This window comes from Leptodactylus fuscus, chromosome 6, assembly GCF_031893055.1.
Source record: "Leptodactylus fuscus isolate aLepFus1 chromosome 6, aLepFus1.hap2, whole genome shotgun sequence".
NCBI classification, from domain to species: Eukaryota; Metazoa; Chordata; class Amphibia; order Anura; family Leptodactylidae; genus Leptodactylus; species Leptodactylus fuscus.
Window position 1 is genome coordinate 136,356,314 of NC_134270.1, and position 18,146 is coordinate 136,374,459.

The window sequence follows — 18,146 nt, forward strand, 5'->3', positions numbered from 1 at the left end:
ATAAGCAGTGAGACTGTGCCCATGGCAGCTCTGGGGCCAACCTTCTGGACCCCTACCCACTTTATGTATAGTGGGGGGATTGACTCACCCATCCACACCAGTTTTCTAGGGTAGATGGGTGTAAGTGTGGCACATCTTTGGCGCACCGCCCTTTCTTTCCCCAAAGTTGTGCCACGTCGTTCCTTGTGCACCGTGTGAAAGTTGTTGTTTTTTTTATGAAAGTGGTTGGAGCGGGCTACTAACCAAGTCAATCTACTCAGTGAGACCTCAGCCTGGCACATTTACTAAAATCTGTGGCAGTTCTGGACTGGCATAGAGTTTAGTTCTGGCACATAGGCGTGCACCAGAATATACGGCTATATCCCGCGCTGCCACTGAAGTGATTGGGATCGCCAACCGTCATCAGTCCTGCTCACATTCAGCCTGGCATACAGAACATCAGTCTTAATAAATTGTCAGGCATGTTATACATCAAATGATCTTGTGACAGATGTCATGTAGTAGCGCTAATCATAGAATTACATTTAAGGCTAAGGCCCCACGTTGCTGAAACACAGCTTTTTTTGTTGCAGATTTTGCTGCGGTTTTTTGAGCCAAAGCCAAGAATGGCTACAAAAGGAATGGGAAATATGTAGGAAGCTCTTATACTTCTCCCTTCGGCTCAATCTGCTCCTAGCTTTGGCTCAAAATAACGCAGCAAAATCTGCAACAAAAAAAGCTGCATTTCTGCAACGTGGGGCCTTGGCCTAAAAAATGTGTGCGCTTTATCACAGTGGTCCTCTGCTTCTTTCCTATATACCTGAATTAACAATGTGCCAACACATACTGGGAAGAAGGAGAAATAACCAAAATGGCAATGTATAGACCGTCCTAATGTGATGGGGTCAGTTCATTCCACTCACTCAATATTGCACTCACCTATCTCTCAGGTTTCACATAGGGCATTAATCACACCCCAACACAGTCCACACTTCTCAGATACATGCTGCCACCACCTACTGATTTGGGTAGTAGGAATCCAAATCACATATGTACATGTCTCTAACCGTTAGATAGCAAACACACTTTAAAAGGCAAAATACAAAAAGATTTAGTAATTCTTTTATCTCAAAAGAGAGAATATAAAAAATTATATAAACAAGCAAACAGTTATAAAGTAAATGGGAGAAAAACCTTACTTGTTAATGTTCTTCTGATCCCATCAATCTTAAAGGAGTATTCCCACCTCACATACTCATCAGTCTTTACTGCTGTAAAATCTTTTTTCTTCCTGGTTTCTTGCATCATTTGGTGGGCGGGGTTTCACATGCAACATGCCGTTTAGCTCTGCCCCCAAATTAACGTGTAGCTCCGCCCACCCATATTGGACTATGAAGTACAGGCAGCAGCAACTCCATTCTGTGTTACATACAGGCAGTGGCGTAACTACCATGGTAGCAGCAGTAGCAGCTGCCACAGGGCCCGGGACATTAGGGGCCCGGTGACAGCCGCTACCGCTGCGTTTTTTTTTTTGTTTTTTTTAATAGGCCGTTACCGGCTGGAGTTACTCCAGCCGCTAACGGGCCCCATATACTTACCTCTCCAGGCTCCGCGCAGGCTTCAGCCTACTTGTGTGACGTCTCAGACGTCATGATTGGGGCCTGTGTCCTTGTGCGTCGCGACGCAGGCTCCCGGTCACATGACGTCCCTGACGTCATTGAAGATGGCCGCCAGCGGGGAGTCGGGAGACAGGTAAGTTACAGTGGTTTTTTTTTTTTATGTTGTTCTTCCCCTGGGTCTCCGATTATTATACTCTGGGGTCTGAAAAGACTCCAGAGTATAATAATTGTTAATGGGTGTCCACAACGGGACATAATACTGGGTGCAGGGGCCACTATGGGGCATAATAATGTGTACAGGGGCCACTATGGGACGTAATACTGTGTGCAGGGGCCACTATGGGGCGTAATACTGTGTACAGGGGCCACTATGGGGCGTAATAATGTGTGCAGGGGCCACTATGGGGTGTAATAATGTGTGCAGGGGCCACTATGGGGTGTAATACTGTGTGCAGGGGCCACTATGGGGTGTAATACTGTGTGCAGGGGCCACTATGGGGTGTAATACTGTGTGCAGGGGCCACTATGGGGTGTAATAATGTGTGCAGGGGCCACTATGGGGTGTAATAATGTGTGCAGGGGCCACTATGGGGCGTAATAGTGTGTGCAGGAATGCGGGGAGTAGGTTCGGTCGGGGTTTTCGGCGTCGATCGGGGTTTTCGACGTCAGCCGGGGGGGGGGGATGGGGGCCCCATGTCAAAGGTTCGCCACGGGGCCCCGCCATTCCTAGTTACGCCACTGCATACAGAGACTGCCTGTCTCTGCCATAATGAACACAATTAGCTAGCCTGATAACTGGGAGAACAGAAGAAATGAAAGCAGCTCCTCTCCCCTATCTGAGAGCAGGGAGCTAGGTCACAAGTGGTGTAGACACAGGAATAGCTAGATACACAGGCTCGCTCCCAGCACTTAGCCCCTCCTCCCTCCCCCCTGAGAGCAGCAGATACAGCACTTGACTTTTGAGCAGCTAAGTCAGGGCTGTGGCCACAAAGAATTGAATAAAGTAAGATAGTGGACAAACAAAGCAGTTTTGCTGAAGCAGTGTATTTAGGAAAAAGTCTTACATCCACATTAACAAGCAGTATAGCTAGGATCCTTGTGATGGGACAACCCCTTTAAGATGGCCACCACCCAGCCTGCCTGGCTCCAAAGGTGTGACAAAATTTTCTCAGGACAGCAACACACTTTATACACCCTCCTTGTTCATGATTTTTATACCCTGTCAGCCACTGGGCAATGGATTAATAATGAGGTGCGTTCCATGAATATGAGTTGTTCGTGTCTAGTTCACCCCTCTGGGATAGGGGTTGAGATCTACTGAATCTGGAAAAGCTATGGGCATAACCCTTTAATTCAGTCTTTTGGTTCCCATTAAGTTTGCCTACTGTTGGTAGTACATCATCTGGTTACACATGGGAATACCCTTTAACGATTGATTGTTCCCATACAGTTTCCCTACAGTTGGTAGTACATCACCTGGTTACACATGGGAATACCCTTTAATGATTGATTGTTCCCATACAGTTTGCATCAGGGAGTGTAAAAACCCCTTTAACCAAGCAGCAATCATCTTGTCATATTGTCAATCACTGCTTATTATGGTCAGGCATCACCATGTCTAACAAGACCCTTGGGCTTTGTTTACAGTAGTGCCTTGCATGCTAGTTATGACCTAGTAGACCCCATGTTGTTGGTCAGTAGGTGCAATAAGGGACACTAAATTGATTTGACTTGAGGCTAATTCTGAATGTATTGTCAGAGCAGTTCCTTGGTATTCACCTTTAGCATCTAGACGTCTCCACAGTGAACCACCATGCCACTACCTTTATGAGTAGTCTCACTTAAGTGGTGGCTGACCCAGATGAGTTAAAAGAAGCCATTGCTGGGTATTAGAGGGACAATAAGAGACATGGTCAGTTGACTAGTTAAGGTCAGGGGAGGCAGGGTTTGTTCATAACTGTATCCGGGCTGGCCAGGCAGCGCCGAGTCAATACAGTTATCAGGCAGAGGTCAGGGTAGGTGGGACAGGTTCAGAGTCAGGTAAACAGTCATGGGTATTCAAAGTACACAATAGAGTATACATATTCACAGGACACTAGAAAGCTAGGAACGCTATTGCCCAGGCATTTTTCTATGAGGAAGGTGCCATATATAACTTGGAGACTAAAGGAATTGGCCGAGAACAGGGTGCACGCTAGGCCTTTCAGAGCAGGGCAGGGAGTGTGCGCGCATCCTAGAGGAACATACAGGAGAAGTCCACAGGTGTGGACGCACATGGGGAGGTGCGAGAGGGCACTATGGTGGGAAGAAGAGAGCTTACAGTCACGGACTACCAGCGTTACAGACAGATGCGATTTAAAGTCCCATATACTATCCCATATACTATCCTAATAAAGGTGCTTTTCATATTGGACCTGTACATGTAAGACAGGTGCACTGGCGCTTTAACAAATGTTCCTAAACTCTTAATGTAGACTTTGTGACTAAATTTAGGGTGCATTGAAATTCATGTTGCTGTTGTATGAGCTACCTTGTGATCACACTTCTCATGGCTCCATTCTGGATAGAGCTGGGTCATGCTAATTCAACTGTGCATTTTTGACAAGTGTGATATTTATCTATCCTCCAGTCATTGATGCTCAGCCAATGAGAGGGGATAAAACTGGGCCAATTATATGATGCTTTTCCTTCTTATGTACTATGCACACAACCATCGATTCTCCCTGGCATTCATCCCCAGTCTCGATGTAAGTATTTTTATATTCACGTTTCCACAGTCAGAGCAGACCCTGCTCGGCATTTGTAGACATGGCTGCTGGGTTGCAGATAAAGGTCAGACATTTAAAGCAAACCTGTCACGAACAGGTCCTTTATTAAGTATGGGCATGTATAAGATGGCCTTCATTGGCTTGTGGTGGGCACTGACTGCTATAACTAAACGGCCTTCAAATATAAAAGAAGCACTTAGAATTGTCCCTTCTGTTATAACCACTCCTGACTTTGCGTAAAAAAACTGCAGCACAATCTGCAACAAAAACACTGCGTTCCGCTACAATGGGCCTTAGGCCCAATTCTTATCAAGTTCGGGCTATTCCGTTACCCTCTTCGCATGAAAAATGTGGAGAGAAAAGTCCTGCAAGCAGCACTTTTCTCTCCGCATTTTTCGTGCGGAAACCACACGGATCCCATTATAGTTTATGGGGTCCGCGGGATTCCTGAGGTAACCACTTTTTTATGCAGATTACGTTTCCATTTGGGGGTCCCCAAGCAGACTCCCCGAACGGAAACCCATGCACACGATGCATCTTTTAATGGGTTTACATTTACATGATACATTTGTTTTCCTTTGCGTTTTTCAATTGTGTTGCATACCGCATCATGAGTACATAACTTTAGACTAAGGCCCCACGTTGCAGTACAGCTACTTTTTTTGTTGTACACTTTGCTGTAGTTTTTTGAGCCAAAGCCAGAAGTGGATTGAGCAGAAGGGAGAAGTCTAGGTGATTCATTTATATTTCCCTTTCCTTTTGTAGCCACTCCTGGCTTTGGCTCAAATAAACACAGCAAAATCTGCGTAATGCGCATGCGCGAGATTTCAATTTGCTACCACCGAGAATACGCACACCAGAGGCAGTTACTCACAGGGAGGAGGAGGCGGACTTAGAGCACAAGCAGCAGAGGTGGGCGTGAGGCGGGTGTGACGCTGGGGGGTGCACAGAGGGACTCATTAGCATGTCCGTTTTATCGGTAAATCATAAAATCGGGGGGGGGGGGTATTTTTTAAAATGATTAGCAGAACCCGAATAGCCTTTTTAAAGGCTATTCAGGCATGTGTTTATCTCAAATGCTGAAAATCTAATGATAGAGCCCTTTTAATGAATTGGTGGGGTTGTTCATTCCTGTCCAGGCTAAAATGGACAATCCATTTAACTTTTAAATCAGCCGGGCATACTCACCTGTCCTGTGCTCCGGTGTCCTCTTGGCACATTCCAGTTCTTCTGCTCAATGGGTCTCTTCAATAGCTCTGCTGAAGCCGCTGATTGGTCTCAGTGGTCACCTGACCACTGAGACCAATCAGCGAAGGGCATGCGATGTCATTACCTGTGACATCATGGGTCTCTACCAGAGATTCGCTGAGGCCGCTGATTGGCTTCAGTGGTCACATGACCAATCAGCGGCTTCAGCGGAACTCCGGAAGAGACCCTGTTTCACTGATTTGAAAGCTAAAGTGGTTGGAGAACCCCTTTTTACAAAGCTATATAATGCACATAATAAATGTCTTTGGCACATTGTAAGCCAAAGTTTTGGCAAATTTGGAATGGTACGTCTGCCCCATTGTGTTTACCAGGCCCAAGTGTAATAGCAATGGAGATGCCCAGGGGCCCAGGTTACTCTCAGTTTCTAAGATTAAAAACCTGTAACTTAAAAAGTAGACAAAGTATCAATAAATAATAATACGTCTATTATTACATCCACAGTGTAAGCATTGCGTAAACATCCACGTCGTCGGCTGTCAGATTGTTTTCCGCTCCCGGCTCATACTTTGATTTTCTTTATAGTAACTCTCATTGTATGCTTTTTATCAGCGCCGCCGCTCAGGCACCTGCATCCAACTCAGACTGAGCAGATCTTCAAAGACTGGGGTCACTCGAAGATCTAAAACTGCTCACTTCATGTAGATTTATGTAAATAAAATATGAAATATCAAGATGTCAAGAGGCTGGACGCAAAGCCACAGGAAATGATTGCTCTAGTCTTACATCTCCATGGTCGGTCAGGTAGTCTTGTCTATGCTATGCCCACGAGGTGCTCATTTATTTACAGAACTTTAAGGAAAACACCACTTTTTGTAACAATTTACAACACAGTAAGATCTAGATAAAACAATGAATAACTTCTTGGCTTATCTCACTTGAAGGTTTATTTTCTACTTATTCCTAATGCTAAATTAAGAAGGCTAAAGGATTCTTGTTAGAGCAGTAAGTCTGGGATACCATTGGTTGGTGTGTTGTGACTTTTTATTTTCTGGCCCTCTTGTAAAAGGGTTAAAGGGAGTCTATCACCTCACCTGAGTATATTCAACTCTCACTGCCTTGTTGCAGAGCATGTTACGGTGATACCTTCGTTATGTAGGTCACTTTTGTAGATGTGGAAAGAAATAACTTGGATGTCCTAAGCACATGAGGCAGTTGGTGCACTGGGGGCGGGCCTTCAGCTCCCTGGAGACAACTGCACCACCCTGCGCAGTGAGAGTTGATCCTCCCACTTCTGTGACATCACTTACCCTGCTTGAGCAGCACAAGCCGGAAAGCCCGCCCCCAGTGCACCAACTGCGTTGTTTTCAAATCTACGACTGTTTTGGAAACTGCAGCATATCCGCTGAGTATATTGTACTTCAAAGTGGGGATGGGAATGAGGGCCCCATGTGGCGAAAAAACTGCACATTCTAGCAAATCCCATTCACAAATTGCAGAAAAAAAAAACATGTATCAAATGCAATACAATTTCCAAAACCATTGTGGTTTTGGAAATTGCAGTATATCAATTATACCTATGGAAACGCTGGTGGTTGCAAGATCGTAAATAAGTTCCATTTAGATTTTTTCAGGATTTTGCATCTGATGTGTGAATGAATTTTGTGCCTAAAGCGGCCCTTTTCATTGTTACATTGCAAACATATGGAACACATCGGAAACATGAGGAGGCATAAGTCCCTCATTAGGAGTTGAAGCCTTCGTGTGGTGATGGAGGGGGTGGTGGAGGGTACCATGTGCTCATTAGGCTTTGCCTGCTTCATCGAGAACTGACCTTAATATATCTTTATATGGTTTGGATAGTACAGTACAGTTAGTTGTTAGAAAGATAATGTGCTGCAGTGTGATGAAGGGACAAGCAGATGTAGACTAGGTGTCGATGGCTATCATGACTTGCCCAATCCTGTAGGGTTAGTATGTCTACTTGTAGAATTAAGTTTTACCATGGCTCTATTAAGCAAGGTGAAGGCAAAATCTCTTTGTACTCAAATTTCCTTTCATATATTGCAGGCAGTTTGCTGTGGAGCAACTGCTTACATTGGTCCAGATGGCTTTTTGGCAACTGGTATCAGACGCTGGACAATGTAGCTGTGTTCTTTCTGTTAAGCCATATGGTTCGAGTGGTGTAGGTGCTTAAGTGAATTTGTTAAACTGAAATCCAGTATGGATAAGACCTGGTCTCGGGTCCTTGAGGAAGATGGAAATGACTTCTGTAGCATATAGGAACAGGCAGCACATGGTGTTTGACACTTGTTAGTCTCTGTGCTACAAATGGTGGTGTTGCTTTTAATTTAGAGCACTTGTCCCACGTGCATGGTGGCCACACTTCTGACCGGAGCATATTCCTATGCTAGACCACATCTAAATGATACCACTGCAAGCAGTATGGGGTTAGGCAAGGGCTCATGTGTTGTTTTGTTCTTGTACATGACAGGAATCCCTGCTTTCTCAGGAAGCTACAAGAGTTGGTATTCTGGGTCTTATCCACACCAGATCTCCAGTAAAAGGGTTCACTTTAGTATCTACACTGTTCATATCATACAGCATCGTGGTTGGAGTGTAGTGGCATTGACCAGCATCCAATACTAGTAGCTAGAACACTGGTCTAAGGGTAAGTTCACACAGGGTTTTTTGGTCAGGATTTTGTGACCATATCACCTCAAAATCCTGACCAAAAAGACATCATCCATTGAAATCAATGGGAGCCGGTCAGTTCTTTTTTCTGGGAGCCATTTGTCCCGGCTCCCGGAAAAAAGAAGCGACATGTTCATTCATTCAGGCGGATTCGCGTCGCGACATCCGCCTGAAGACACTCCCTCCTCCTGACTAGGCCCATTCATTCGGGCCTAATCCTGAGCGGAGTGCGCGAAAGGATGCCAATGCATCCAGTCACAGATACGCCTCAGGTTCCAGTTCAAAAAACCCTGTGTGAACTTACCCTACAGGTAGATGTTCAGGCTTGGTTTACTGAATCCTGCAGATCTGGCTTTACAGCAGACTGTTGATATTGTGCGCAAGGATGTCGGAGTTAGCCTTTGGTTGTGGTAAAATACTCATCCCACAAGTTGGTCTTGAAAAGTATAAAGGACCCTAAGTCTAAGCCTTCAAATAGTGGGACATTTTTGTTAGTTGGTTGTCTTTTTTTTGCCATAGCTTTTAAAATCCAAATTTACCGTCATGTGACATGAACGTACTTTTTGTTCTAGACTTCTGCTTGCTTCAGGATTGAAGAACATATGACAAGGACCCGGTGGCACCTTAATCTAACGTGTCAACTAGAAAGATTTATTAGCTATATGAAATGTCTTACATGTATCTTTTGCTGTAAAGGGTTTCCCATGAACATAACTAGATACAATTTCTGAGTAGTTTAAGGTTATTGAACCTTCTTGGTGGTGACAATTTGCTTTTTGATATGCCAATCAAAACATGGATGTTTAATGGTCTGGGACTTCTTAGAAACCCAACTGTGGCTTTCTTATATCAGGCAGGGACACAACACAGGAAGGTAACCCAGACACAATAAGTAACTCATGGCTGGAAGACCATAGAAAGTTCTTTCATTTATGGTCAAGACTTCAAAAGTCAATTGTATGTATTGTTTCTTGATTAATTTCTCCAGAAAATAAGTGATATTTCCCAAAGTCTTGTAATGATTGTCTCCAAAGCTCTTTCAATTTCTCAGATTTCTATTCTTCTGTAGCTTGCAAACAAAGATGACACTTCTCCTCATTGCAAGTCTGCAAACTGCTAGCAATAGTAAAAGGACCCTTGTCAGTCATGTACAAGCTTCAAGTCTAAATGTGGTTGGTTACAATAGCAGGGTAGAATCTGCACAGGACTGAGCTAAGTAGGGGGAGGGATGTAGATGTATTAGAGCTGTGTGAGAATAAGGAGGAAGCAGAGCTGTGTGAAGCAAGATGATTATTTATTTTTTCCCTATCAGTATGTCTTTTCGGAGTATGGGATGGAAATCCACACAAACACGGGAAGAACATACAAACTCCTTGCAGATAGTTATTGGCCCTTGGCGGGATTCAAACCGAGGACTCCAGCGCTGCAAGGCTGCAGTGCTAACCACTGAACCACCGTATGGCCCCATAAGCAAGATGATTATGGGCAGTATACAGATGAAAAGCAGTACAAAGGCAGAATATAACTGAACTTTGTCACACTTGGAAAGTACAATAGTCCTATGAGTCTCACCCAATAGGGGATCATAGTTTAGCAACCACAGCTCTAGCGTATTTCTGTTGTGTCATTTACCAGTTGGGGGTCAAATGCTGTTGGCCCCTGCATAGGATCATGCTGTCTGTTTGCAGCTCCATACACTGCTCCCAACAGCTAAGGTCTTACTCCACCATATTTTACAGTTAGGGTTGAGTGATCGGGATCGGAAAAGATCGGATTCCTATCGGCGATCGAGTAAATTTCACGATCGGGATCGGAATTCCGATCCCGATCTTTTTAGGCGGAATCGAGGTCGGAGGTTATTTCCCACAATGCTTTCCTACTGGCCAAGCATTTTGGGAAAAGCTAATGATGTTAGCTAGGTCCCATAGGAATGAATGGATGCATGCAGCCAGCACACAGCCTGTGCCAGCGTACGGCCACTTAACCCCCTGCGCGCCGGCTGCGTCCATTTATTCTAATGGGAGACTAGCTAACATATCTAGTAGCTAACACTTACCTGCACAGATGCTGCCGCTGGTCCGGTCCCTGCTGTTCTCACTCTTCTTCTCGCCTCGCTGCCCCCGCCTCCCAGGTTAGTGTTACAGACCTAGGAAGAAGGCAGGGCTTGTGGCTTAGGAGTGTGTGGGCGGGTACTGGGAGGGAAGCCTTGTGTGAATGAACAGGATTGAAAGCAACAAATATAATATTGTTTTGTAGCTGCTTTTTGCTACATACAGCCTTGACCTAAGGGGTTAATTGTGGAACTTGTACAATATAAGCCATAGTTTTCCAATCTGCATCATCTCTGCTATAATGGCCATTGGGCCTGTAGTGTGAACAAAATGTGTATGGCTTAATAGTAATAATAAAAGTGGTTTATTATGCCATGAAGAAAGTTGTCACATCCGCTTATAATGCCCGGCTTTCTGTTCAGATGCACATTGTGTGCCCTGTGAATGCTGCGCAGAAGTAAAGTTATTACAGATAATAAAATAAGACGCAAGAACTGAAGGTAACAGCATATGGTAGAAGGATCTTGCTAGAACATTTCTCAGCGGCCTGTTTCCTGGAACATACCAGCGTTACTACAGTTTGTTTGGACTAACTGGATTTTTGGCTTTTGCAGCGCTACAATGTTTCAACAATAGCAGCCGCCTTAAGTAGAGCTAAAAATATATTAGACACCAAGCCACCTTAGGAATTTAATCACAACATTTTATGCATTCGCCATCGCCGACATGAAAAATCAGAATAACATCCTGCAGATGTAGATCCTCTATGGTAGAAATGTAATTAGATGTAGCTGCATAAACTATAGCGTTCCTTATTCACTTCAACAAATGGAAAAATAATCAGAGGTGTTAGATAAAAGGAGTTTACTAAGGAAATAAACACGACAATATATTATTACAGGGAGCCTGTCACCGAGTTCATGGAACTCGAAACAAAGGCAGCAAGAAATCCCAACAGGGTCTGCGAGAGCGAAATGCTGCTCTGTCTCTTACAAAACAAAAGGGGGCTTATTATTCCCATTTGTGAGACGTTCACCACTTTGGATAAAAGTGAGCAGGTATGGAGCAAGCCTTTACTGCCTAACAACTATCCCATTATAAGACTGTGAGTCACCAGAATACTATTAGACTTGAGCAAATCCGTTTGTATCGAACCTGCATTTTCTTAAAGTTTCCAATTATACTCACCTTGCCTCACCTCTTCAGAGCCTTCTTTCATCAAGTACTTTTTTTGGAGTCCTCCTCTGGCCTCCTGGGTGATGTCAGGCGCCCTAGAGTAACCATTAAAGCCTGTGAATGGACCTTAGTGGGCAACCACATGCCCTGATGTCACATCACTAAACACTATGTCTCTTTCATGTTCTCGGGCACATGCGGTTTTATATACTGCTAGAAAGCCGACAGTGCGCTTTCCCGTTCTGTGGTCCCGAGCTGAAGATATCGGTGCCCCCCCTCCCCCCGATAGTATTCATCCATAGCCTGTATGGTCAGAGGGGGCGTTCCTTGCCGCCCAGGAGTTATACTGAGCTGTGAGGAACGCCACTACTCCCCTCCCCCCGGTACAAGCCTATGGACGGGTACTGTCAGGAGAGGCATTCTTTACTGCCCCGCTAGACTGTCAGGAATGTCCTTCTGATGGTGGACAGAGATCGATGCTGAAACTAATGGCACCGACATCTCAGCCTGGGGCACATAATGGGAAAGTTGACAGTGCGCTCAATTCAGCGCACTGTCGACTTTCTAGCGGTATATAAAACCATATGTGCCCAAGGACACGAAAGGTCATCTTTAAGGAGACATCACCTTATGATGCACAGGGCCTTATTTAGACCATGCCTGCCCTGCTAAGAATTCTGTGTAAGGAATATGTAAATAAGTCCTCTGTAGCAGAAACAGAGAGCTTGCTCTAGTGTCACCTTTTGGAAAGTAGCTCTCTATTGATCAATGGCATAATCTAGGAATACAGCCAAACCATAATATCGCCTTCAAAAGATAGAGGAACCCATCTGCAGTTTCTTAGTGTGAGGTAGGGTACTAGCTAGCTGGGTGAGAGGTAGAAGATGTGGATCAGAGGTGATACTTTGTCTCATTAAGGAAACATCACCTTATGGTATACAGGCCCATGCCTGCCCTGCTAAAAATTCCGGAAAAAGAATATGCAAATAAGTCCTCCTTGGTAGAAAGAGAGAAAGGCAATAACCTCTAAACAGCTGTATGTGGATGGGTCCCTCTTTCTTTTGGAGGAGTTATTCTGGCTTAGCGATATTCCCAGATTATGCCACTAGGTTTCAGGAAAACCAGGCATTGATCTACACTGAGGAGTAAAAGTTACATAGTTACATAGTAGATGAGATTGGATGAAGACAACAGTCCATCAAGTCCGACCTATAACCCTACAAACCCTATATTGTTGATCCAGGGGAAGGCAAAAAACCCCATGAGGGTAACAATGTTCTGAACTTCTGACTTTCATGCTCCATATCTCACCATCTACTACAGCTTCAATGAGAGACTACCATCATTGTATAGACAGTCATCCTGGCTATCTCATACATAATTTTGACTTGCAACTATTTAGCATATGATTAGTTATGCAGATTCTTGTCATCTAACTACATTGTTACTGTTTTGCTCCTGGTAGTAGAAAAATCTTTTTTCTCTTGTATTCTAATAAATGGGGTGTCATAGTGGACTTGGTGACTCTCCTGAGTCAAATGGTGGGATCCCCTGAAATGAAGCATTTTTCCCTATAGACTATAACGGGGTTCGATATTCGTTCGAATAGTCGAATATTGAGCGGCTATTCGAAACGAATATCGAATATTTTACTGTTTGCTCATCTCTAGTTATTACCTATAAATCCAAGCAGGTGGATATAATTTGGGTTGTGAATAATTTATATTGGCAAAATGATGGCACAGTTCTTATTTCCTTAGCTTGATACTAATGAATTGTTAATGGGACAAAATATTTAAGGCTGGGTTCACTCCTCCCAGTTGCAGAGCAGACTTGCTACACCTCAATTTTATATCTAAAATCTAAGATTAGATGCAAATAAGATTATGAAATATTCACTAGCAATATATGAAGCACAAGTCAGTCCAGTGTGTGAATATGACCTTGTCCTTCTGTTCATCATCAAGAAATCCACGTGACAACCTACATGTCAACAAGTGACAAAGCTATAAACACGTAATAGAGTATAGGAGTAAAGAGTTTGAGGAGTATATAGGGGTATAAAAGGGTTGAAGTAAAAGGAGGAGGTACTGCAGATGGGAGGGGCTGATTCTCTTTAATGTCTCAAGTCATGTTTTCAAACTGCTGAAAATGAACATTCTGCACATATCACAGTTTACATTATAAGAAGAATCTACTTCTGTACTTTAATCTTCTTCAGGCTGCTTGAGTGTTTATAGGTGGGATATTATTCACAGACATCAAGCAGCTTTACTTACTGTGCTCTTTTTCTGTATCAGGGATCTTTTTAGCTGCCTCGTGTCTGCATGCATTTACCCTGTATTCGCAGTCCAGTGTTCCCGAATCTGTTATATTATACTTACTTAGACCTTTACTGGCTATTTCTTTGCCATTGCACAGTTACTCCTGGCAGAATTACATATGAATAAACCAGTAGTAGTAGTAATGGATAGGGGAACAGCACCGTCCGCTCCTTGTAGTACACAGCCTCAGTGACAAATGTAAAGTGTGCTGCAGCCATAATATGGATATTAGCATTTGAAAAAGGGATACCATGTACACCATGTATGAAGGCTTATATAGTTATAGAACAGACCGCCCCGCAAGACCTTGCACATATTTCAACTCTTCATGAAAGCTCAGGTGCCCTTTAAATCCCTAGACTTGCCCATTTTCGTGCTTTCACATCTACTTCAAGACCTGACTATTCACTTGCTGCCTTATATATCCTGCCCTTTGACAGAATCCATTGTCACGAGAAAATCAATGCTATTCGCTTTACCTGTCAGTGGTTTTAATGATATGGTTGACGTGAGTGTATATTGCAAGGAGCGCTAACATCATACATTATGTGGCCATGATAATATTCTCTGATATTTCTGATACAATATGGACTAGTAATTGATTTTCTCTCTCCTTACTGCTTGTGTCACTGCTTTGTACACCCTATAATTGATGTAATTTCTCTTTTATGCACAGACCCCGGTACCCCATTACATGTACTGTACTGTGCAATTTTACTTGCCTGCGATGGCCCTCATCATTGATGTCACTATACAAGTTACCATAGTAACCCCTCCAAGAATAGTTATGTGATGCTACCCAATGAATCAGCTGCTCACTTCTTACCTGTGATTGAAAAAGGATGAACACTGTCGATTATTTGGCTTTTCCTCTAATAGTTGCCAATCACAGGCAAAATAACATCCTGAAGAAAAAATGGGACAGCTACCACTACCAATGCCACATGTCACGGGTGAGAGCGGGTAGGTTTACATTTATACACACTGTATTTGGTTTAGTTATGTCTAACTGTGCATGCTATACGAGTAAGACAGGTACATAGATAGATAGATAGATAGATAGATAGATAGATAGATAGATAGATTGATCTGAAATAGATAAACATACAGATACATCCAAAGTAAATAGATACATCCAATAGATAGACAGACAGAGATAAATTCATAATAGATAGATAGATAGATAGATAGATAGATAGATAGATAGATAGATAGATAGATCTGAAATAGATAAACATACAGATACATCCAAAGTAAATAGATACATCCAATAGATAGACAGACAGAGATAAATTCATAATAGATTAGATAGATAGATAGATAGATAGATAGATAGATGATAGATAGATAGATAGATAGATAGATAGATAGATAGATAGATAGATAGAGGACAAGTTTCATGAAGTAAGGCCTCACTGACTCCAGTGTCCCTGTTAGTCTTATGACATGTCCATCATCACCCGTATCACATGAATCATATCTGTGGGGAGGACGTCATGGTCATATGATCAATAGAAAGACAGATAAATAGTTGGGAAAGTCAGGTTTCTTCTAACTACGGTTCTCCTGCTTTTAAAGTTTGGGTTTTTTTTTTTTTGCAAAAATTGTTATGTCATGATATGCAAATTGTTCCTACAAGTCAATGTCCAACCCTTTAACAAGACCTTGTAACTTGATCCGGATGTGAACCAAACCAGTCATCTGCGGACAGCTGTTAGGTCGGCTGCCCTTTATCAGAGCAAAGTATAAGGGTGCATTCACACTTCGGATACGCTGACTGATTCTGAACGTTAAAACACGTTCAGAATCAGCGCGTATAAAGCACATCCCATTCATTTCAATGGGAGCCGGCATACGAGCGCTCCCCATTGAAATGAATGGGCAGCTTTTTTCTCTACGAGCACTCCCATTGAAATGAATGGGAAGTGTTTAGAAGCGCTCGCGTGTACGGCTCGGAATGAGCTGAGCGCTTACACCGTGTGAAGGGGCCCATAGAGAAAAAAGCAGGCATACGAGCGCTCCCCATTGAAATGAATGGGATCTGCTTTATATGCGCTGATTCTGAACGTGTTTTAACGTTCAGAATCAGTCAGCGTATCCGAAGTGTGAATGCACCCTTATGCTGCTAAACTAAGTGAAAGGCCTTTGTGAAGATCTAGGGGTATGATTCTGCTTCCGATTCTGCTTAGGGAAAGCCTCCTGAAAGTATAAGGAGACTTATAAGTCATGCAATACTTAAAAGGGTTGTCTGGGATCAATACAAATTAACCTCTAAACCCCCTCCCCCGGCATAATTTATGATTTACTTGTTAAAAAAAAGTATAATTACTCAGATCCCTGGGGCGACCCCAGGGACATGTTCTGATAATCTGGTGACATTCTGTTTCACTGCTTCCGAAACAGATGTAGTGGGTGGGATAGCTTAGCTAGAGAGATGTGGAAAGAGGACGCTAGTAGTCGGTGGGATAGCTTAGTTAGAGAGACAGGGAAGGGGATGTAAAGGAGTTACGAGGGGCAGTGACAGAGAGGTAGTGTGAGGGTATACAAGAAACAACACAGCAGGAAGCTAACACCAAGTAAACAAATGCAGGGGATGCCAAGAGCTCCAAGAAATCACTCAAAAATTATTACAAGTATATGGGTGCACTTTTAATCCATTAATAGCACTAACAGACCTTTTCTTAAAAAAAAAAAAAAAAAAAAAAAAATTGCCGGAAAACCCCTTTAAAGGATTGCTATCTTCAAACAGGTTCCATTAGTGGCACAGCTTTCTTCAAAGTCATTATCCACAATCTTTTTATTTATAACAACAGACCCCTGTATGGAGCAGCTGTTCAGAGGTGCGTCTGGTCTGTGTACTATACAGTGTACAGAGCTGGAAGCAGTTGGCTCGGGGTCCTCTATAGTGGCCAGGCGCTGGCACTTCAGTCTAGCTCCCATTCACTTCAACCCTTTTAACAGCACTTACTGCTGGGAGACATTGCCTATCAAAGGATACAAAGAACTGGAGGTGGTGGAGGTGGTGGTGGTGGTGGGGGGGTGCTGTAAGGTGCTCTTTAACCCCTTCTTTCACAGCCTTTTCGATTTTTCTAAAGCCATACTTTTTGATTTTTCTGTTCACAAAGTCATAAGAGCTTAATTTTTGCAAAGTAAATTGTACTTTGTAGCAGTTCCAGTTAATATTCTGTGCAATGTACTGGAATAGGGTAGAATTAGAGAAAAACTGTTTTTGCGAAAACTTGCAGGCTTTCAAAATGACATGTTACCTGTATTCTGTGGGTTGGTACCATTATGAAGATAACCAAATTTATCTCGTTTTTAGTATATTTTAACTCCTTAAAAACTTTGAAAAATTGCATGTCCTTTTTAGAGATTCTCAGGATTCATTTTGTTTGGGTGGCTGGGTCCAAAATTAGTTTTGAGGTGAACAAGTTCCGTACGAAACACACCTTAAAACCGCATCTTAAAATGGTTAAAATAAAACTATCACTCTCAGGCCTACTAGAAACCTATATATAATTTTTTTTAGCTCACTAAGGCCCGGTTCACATCTACATTTGAGCCATTCCGTTCCCCTCTCTGCATGAAAAATGTGGAGAGAAAACTCCTGCAAGAAGCACTTTTCTCTCCACATTTTTCATGCGGAAACCACATGGACCCCATTATAGTCTATAGGGTCCATGGGTTTCCTAAGGTAATCGCTTTTTTATGCGGATTAAGTTTTCATGTGTCAGCAGGAAAATAGGTATCAAACTAGTAACAGCACCTACAAGAGTGGCTTCTACACTTTCCAAAGATGCTTTTCTTATTCTGCATTGCAGCTCTATTTTCTTGAAAATCAATATTTTATTCTTTTGCAAATGACCTGTAAAGGGCTTTAGGGACATTTCTTCTCATGGAAAGAATTTGTTCTCCGTTCCCGTCCTACAAAACTGCTCTCCTAAGTGCAGACAAAGTGTGACAGAGTGGAAGAAGTTACTCATCAAATGGAGAGAGAGCTGGACGGTAGATAGGAGCAGTTCCTTACAGCATGAGCTGTGAAATGGAGATGCAATGCAGAATAAGAAAGGCATATTTGGACAGTGTAGAAGCAGCTCTAAATGGTACTGTCATTAGCTTGAGATCTGTTCTTACACTGAAAGACTCTCTTTAATTTTGGAACATAGCTAAAAAATAGGTTACCTATGACCATGTTGAGAAGAGGCAGATTTGGCCCCAAAAGCCTGCAACAAAGGCAACTAAATTGGATTTTATACATTCATTCTTTCTCAATGTCTCTAGCCCGATTTACTTCTGCATTCAGATTTCCATTTGGGGAGTCCGCTTGTA

At 43.0% G+C, this 18,146-nt stretch overlaps 1 protein-coding gene across 1 annotated transcript in view; it reads left to right on the forward strand.

Annotated features, from left to right (window-relative positions):
• The first annotated feature begins 14,649 nt into the window (after window positions 1-14,649).
• The window catches only part of LOC142210062 (sperm axonemal maintenance protein CFAP97D1-like), a 66,105-nt gene continuing 62,608 nt past the window's right edge, over window positions 14,650-18,146 (forward strand). Inside the window, exon 1 of the mRNA XM_075279092.1 lies at window positions 14,650-14,780. Within this exon, the coding sequence (XP_075135193.1) occupies window positions 14,660-14,780 (121 nt within the window). The 5' untranslated portion in view covers window positions 14,650-14,659. The remainder of the gene's footprint in view (window positions 14,781-18,146) is intronic.